The sequence below is a fragment of the Crocuta crocuta genome, unplaced genomic scaffold, assembly GCF_008692635.1.
Source record: "Crocuta crocuta isolate KB4526 unplaced genomic scaffold, BGI_CrCroc_1.0 scaffold217, whole genome shotgun sequence".
NCBI lineage: Eukaryota > Metazoa > Chordata > Mammalia > Carnivora > Hyaenidae > Crocuta > Crocuta crocuta.
Window position 1 is genome coordinate 3,135,669 of NW_027532208.1, and position 6,428 is coordinate 3,142,096.

General features: G+C 48.7%; 1 protein-coding gene across 5 annotated transcripts in view; it reads right to left on the reverse strand.

Moving 5' to 3' along the window:
* LOC144242816 (general transcription factor II-I repeat domain-containing protein 2B) overlaps positions 1 to 6,428 on the reverse strand; it is a 50,703-nt gene that overhangs the window by 10,756 nt on the left and 33,519 nt on the right. For all 5 annotated transcript variants that reach the window (XM_077777830.1, XM_077777829.1, XM_077777833.1 and 2 more), the window contains exon 11: positions 2,194 to 2,271. In XM_077777830.1, the coding sequence (XP_077633956.1) occupies positions 2,194 to 2,271 (78 nt within the window). The remainder of the gene's footprint in view (positions 1 to 2,193; positions 2,272 to 6,428) is intronic.

Below are 6,428 nucleotides of genomic sequence, written 5' to 3' on the forward strand. Positions count from 1 at the left end.
CCGGCTGGCGCGCGTTCCTCAGGGTGCTGCCGAGCTCCGTCTCTTCAGTGCTGAGGTGCGGAGCAGCTGCTGGCAGTCCTCTCGAATTGGTCGGTGGGTCTGAAGAGGGACTCCATCAGGTCTATCACTGCCTGCGGTTTTTCAAAACACGATGGTGTGTTAGGTTTCCAGTTGAGGAGATCAGTAGTGGAGAAAAGGCTGGTGATAGGTCACCGAGAGGCCAGGCTGGAAGGTTCCATTTGCATCAAGGCTCTCAGGTTTCCCTTGTTCCGGCGTCCCAGCCAGCGCACTGATCTCTCGTACCGGGACCTGGAGAGCACCTGCGCCTGGCCGCGAGCACGGTCTGGCCGCTGGTCCAGGGGAGAGAGGATCTGTCGAGTCCGGAGGTGGCGGGGAGGCCGAAGGTGGCAGAGTATGGGAAGCTGGGGGTGGCGGGGGGAGGTGGGGAGGTCAGGTGCTGATGGTCTTGGGGAGCATGTGGCAGGGGCAAAATTGGTTCCTCCCCTGGGTCACTGGCGGGAGTTTGCGGAGGTCGGGACCTCTGTACCCTAGCCTGTCCCTGTTCATTGCAGGTAAATCGCACCCAAGGGGGGAGGGTCTGGGCAATCTCTAACCAGGAGTCGATGTACGGGAACCAATCAGGGTAATCTCTGGGCACCTGAGGCGGCAGACCATGGAGACATCTAAGGTTCCCTCCCAGGGCCATCCTACCCCAAAAGTGGGCCATTCCGACTCACCTAGGGTCCTTAATTTGCTGGGGGTCATCTTAATTACACAGTCTCCCAAAAACCCCTTCTCAAAGTTCTCATAATTTCGAGAACTGTGGGTTTGCTCTGTCCCAGCCCCATATGTTCCCATGAGGCAGGGTCCCAAAGACAAAGGGGTAGGGGTGCCCCCTCTCATTGAGGAGACCAGTCAGATGCCCATCTGACCGCGTCCCGAAGGAACTTAGGTGATGCTTAGCCGTAGCGGCCTCAGCTTTGTGACTTACGATCGGAAACTACTCTGATGCCGCCATAGACTGTATGCCGTTCACCACGAATCGCAGATGGGCCCACTCAGACTCTGTAGGCGTCTGGGGACCTTAAGGGTCCCCACCTGTGGAGCCACAGAATTGAACCCGACAGACAAGCCAGACCGAGTGGCACAGTCACACCCACATACACACCAGAGGTTATCACATTCCCTCCCACAGAATTCCTACAGATGAGACCACTGAGGTCTCCGGGGAGTGACTGGCTCCCCCTTCCACCCTAAGGGTGGGGCCGGACAGGACAGACTCAGGGCCCAGGCCTTACCGGGTTACGACGTCGGGTCCAGGTCCTCACTTGCCAAGTCTCCTCGAGTCCGGTGGGAACGGCGGAGCGGGGCCGGCCCGAGGTGGCCGATCGGGAGACGGCCGAAATCAGGGCACGCCTTCTCCTTCGCCATTCCTCATTCCGTCACCGCCTCGCCATTTTCCCAAACCGGTGGCAACAACAGGCCAGCGCGGATGGGTTTCTCCGTCAGGGAACCAAATGTGGAATCTGGTCTGGATCACCCGGCGGAAGAACCAAGCGGCACTCGGAGAGCTTGGAAGGCAGGGGGTTTATCCCACACGGGTGGGCTCAGAGGAGAACACTCTCCAGAGGTCTGAGCACCTAGCATCAGCAGAGGGAACAATTTATAGCCCGTTACTTCTGCATTCGTCATCAATCAGGGGCAGGTGTTTCCTATTCGTCCTGTCGGCCATCGTGCAGCAGATTTTCCCTATCAGTATAAGCGAGATATTCAGTGCGTGACGACCTGTATTTTATATTCGTGAATTGTCATTCGTTAGTTGACAGGGTGAAGCAAAATATAATAAATAACTAAACACCAGCTCCAAGGGACTAACCCATGTCACAAAACGGTTAAAACAGAGCAAAAGGAGGGTGTCTGGGTGGCTCAGTTGGTTAAGTGTCGGACTTCAGCTCAGGTCATGACCTTGCAGTCTGTGAGTTCGAGCCCTGAATCGGGCTCTGTGCTGACAGCACGGAGCCTGGAGCCTGCTTTGGATTCTGTGTCTCCCTCTCTCTCTCTGCCCCTTCCCGGCTTGTGCTCTGTCTCTTTATGTCTCTCAAAAATAAATAAATGTTAAAACATAATTTAAAAAAATAGAACAAAAGGAAACATAGAAAGTAAATTATGATAAAGCCAGATAAGCTTCCGTACCTGGAATTGTCACCTGAACGATGTTAAGGTCTTCAACACCTGCCGCAGAACTTGTAATACTGGAGGAACTGGTGCTTCCTAAAAGCAGAAACAGAAACTTAGAACTGGAAGAAAATTAGGTCAATTCTCCCCTAAAAATGTCAAGGTGCTACTTTGATCAGGAGCACAGATTCAAGTTTTAAAGCCTTGGAGAACAATTAGCTGCAGGATAACAAGGTGGCATGGCACTAACTGACACCTGGGTCTCTGCAATTCACTGTCAAGGTCACAGGGGAAAGAGCGTAACTGTTTTCATTTAGTTCAGAGCCTCTCATGAATCAGTCGGTACAACTTCATCTAAAAGGGATGTTTGAAAGTGTATTTCCTAAAAAAAAAAATAAAAATAAAGGTGCGTTTCCTTTGCTATTATTCACTTTAAAGGGAGGGGAGAGGAAAGAACACATAAATGTCCATGAGGACATTTAAGCAGCAGACATCTTCTGAAAAATGATTTCACAGTCAAGGAAAGGCCCAGACAGGGTTAAAATAGCAAAAACAGAGTGGACGTTGTCACGTTTACTGGTCAATCGATAAAGACAACCAAAGTTGGATGTGGAAAATGTAAAGGAATGCTTCTGGGCCCTTGAGAATTCAAAGCTCAGTCCATGCGTTCTGTGAATGATCAATCATCTGGCATCTGGTTTTCTGCATCTATTTTAATTTTGTAATGTTATTTTTTGAGAGAGAGAGTGCGAGCGAGCAGGGGAGGGGCAGAGAGAGAGGGAGACACAGAATCTGAAGCAGGCTCCAGGCTCTGAGCCGTCAGCACAGAGCCCAATGTGGGGCTCAAACTCACGAACCACGAATCATGACCTGAGCTGAAGTTGCACGCTTAACCAGCTGAGCCACCCAGGTGCCCCGTGGTTTTCTGCATCTAAAGAGCAAGACCTCAAAAGGACAGAAGGAGCCACATCGTCAACAAAAGCCCTCAGGTTCTCCCTCAGCGTCCCAGGGCTGCTTCAAACAGAATCTGGGGAGGAAATGTGGGAAAGTTTGCAACTCTTGACCTCAAAATGACTAATTTTTCTGGTAAATCTAGTAGGTCCTGAAAGCCCGATCCTTAACAACCTAGTTGAACACTAAGAGCTTACTGAAACTACGGTCAGTTTCCATCATCAACTTGAAGCAAGAAAAACCTTCCCGGGGCACCTGGGTGGCTCAGTCAGTTGAGTGGCTGAGTCTTGATTTCAGCTCAGGTCACAATCCCGGGGTTGTGGGATCGAGCCCCGTGTCGGACTCCATGCTAAGTGTGGAGCTTGCTTGGGATTCTCTCTCACTCTCTGCCCTCCCTCGCCACCTCCCACCTCTCAAATTAAAAAACAAACAAACACACAAACAAAAAAATCTTACAGGGCACTTTACACTGTTGAGCCTGCATTAAGCCCAGAACTAATTTGGGTCATCAGAATCTATTAAGAGACAGTGCCAGAAGATAAGGCATTATGTTTGGATGAAGTACTAACATTTCATCCTCCAAACTGATTCCTCCAGGGGCCCCTGGCTGGTTCAGTCAGAGGAGCATGTGACTCTTGATCTTGGGGTCATGGGTTCGAGCCTCACGTTGGATACGGAGATTACTTAAAAAACCCAAATAAACTTAAAAAAAAAAATAAAACTGACACTTCAAAATGTAAAATCTGTCATAAAACACACCAAGCACGATTTGAAAACTAATCAAAATCCAACTGTAATTAATGCATAAATGGCAGTTAATTCATTTTCATGGCCCTGCACATTTCAAATAAATGGACGGTATTTTCACGAACGGGTGTAAATCTTAACTCTCCTAAAACTGTCACTGTACATAAACAACGAGTCTTTCTGAATTGACTGCTCAACTGTAAGTTAGTTTAAAAGTGCTTACCCAGGGGCGCCTGGGTGGCTTAGCTGGTTAAGCATCTGACGTCAGCTCAGGGCATGATCTCATGGTTCGGTTCGTGGGTTCAAGCCCCACATCAGGCTCTGTGCTGACAGCTCGGAGCCTGAAGCCTGCTTCAGATCCTTGTCTCCCTCTCTCTCTGACCCTCCCCTGCTCGCTCTTGCTCTCTCCCTCAAAAATAAACATTAATAAAAATAACAAAAGCTTATTTATTTAAAAATACACTCTACACCCAATGTGGGGCTCCAGCTCATGAAGCTGAGACCAAGAGTCCCGTCCTCTTCCGAGCCAGCCAGGCGACTCCGTTTCCTTTTTTAATTGAAGGAGAGTTGACACACAGAGTCAGTTTCAGGTGTACAACACAGTGAGTCGACAACTCTGTATGTTCTGCTATGTTATATTTTTAAAAAATGTTTATTTTGAGAGAGAAAGGGAGAGAGGGAGAGAGATAACAAGCAGGGGAAGGGCAGAGAGAGAGGCAAAGAGAGAATCCCAAGCAGGCTCTGTACTGACACCATGGAGCCCAACGTGGGGCTTGAACCCATGAACCATGAGATCATGATCTGAGCTGAAATCAAGAGCAAGACGCTCAACCACTGAGCCACCCAGACACCTCTATGTTCTATTCTTAAAAGTACTTTGAGGGAGGGGCGCCTGGGTGGCTTAGTCGGTTAAGCATCCGACTTTCGCTTAGGTCATGATCTCGCGGTTCGTGGGTTCGGGCCCCGCGTCGGGCTCTGTGCTGACTGCCAGCTCGGAGCCTGGAGCCTGTTTCAGTCTGTGACTCCCTCTCTCTCTGACCCTCCCCTGCTCACACTGTCTCTCTCTCTCTCTCTCTCTCCTAGAAATAAAAACATTTAAAAAAAAAAAAAAGTACTTTGAGGGAACAAACCCAACATCCATTGATGGGAGAAGAGATAAGCCATGATGTACATAAACGGTGGAACATTATTCAGCCTGAAAAAGGGAGGGAGTTCTGTCATAAGCTGCAACATGGATGAACTTTGGAGATTAAAAAAAATATTTAAAATGTTAGTGAGCACGTGTGTAGGGGAGGGACAGAGAGAAAGGGGGACAGAGGATCCAGAGTAGGCTCTGTGCTGACAGCAGCAGGCCCGATGCGGGGCTTGAACTCATGAACCATGAGATCATGACCTGAGCCGAAGTCAGACACTCAATCGACAGAGCCAACAGGTACCCCGAACGTTGGAGATTTTAAGTGAAAGAAGCCAGGCCCCAAGGGTCAAACGCTGTGCACTCCCAGCCGTATGAACTTAGTAGAACAGGTAAATCCAGAGACAGAATAGATTGGTGGATGACCCTGACCGGGGGAGGAAAGAATGGGGAGGACGGTAACGGGTACTGGTTTCCTCCCGGGGACACAAACATGCTTGGAAGTCAAGAGAGGAGGTGGTGGTTGCCCATACCGTGTGTGTACTACATGTTACGGAATGTACTACATTTAGAATCGTTTATTATAAAATGGTTAATTTTATGTAATATTAGTTTCACCACAATAAAGAGCATTTAAGGTAATTTCAGGGGTTCCTTTTGTGGGGTTTTAAGGGGAAAAAAACCCCTCACCGTATGGCTCAGAATGGGGGATACTGGAAGCCACACTGAGGCCCTGTGATGGCTCTGAAATTGGGCAATGTAAATATCATGTTTATTTATTTATTAAAAACTTTTTTTTCTAATGTTTTATTTATTTCTGAGAGAGAGAGTGAGACAACATGAGCAAGAGAGGGTCAGAGAGAGAGGGAGACACAGAATCCGAAGATAGGCTCCAGGCTCTGAGCTGGCTGTCAGGACAAAGCCCGACGTGGGGCTCGAACCCAAGAATCGTGAGATCATGACCTGAGCCGAAGTCGGACGCTTAACCGACTGAGCCACAGGCGTCCCTGTAAATATAATGTTTAAACCCACTCTGGCCCCACCAACTTCAGGTATGAGTGAATCAGCACGAATCTACCGTCTAAGAGAAAATCCATCTACCCTGCTGGCTGTGGCTCAGGGATATAGTTCCCGGACAGGAAGCATCTCCTCTGAGTCCAGTTACCCTGATGGTGTCGCCACACAATTTCTAATAGAGCCGTCAGGGCTAACACCCCGCAGAGAAGTGGTCCCCAGTCAAGACCTGACTTTCCCCCTAATACTTAAGGAATCTACACTTCCTGTGGAGAGGGGGAACTGGTGAAAGGAAAAAGGAAGTAGAATCACATGTAATTCCAAATCTGGTTGCTATGGTTTTGCTTTCTTTCTTTTTTTTTTTTTTTTTTTTTTTTTTTTTTTCTTAAGTTTTCTCTCTCTTTGCAAT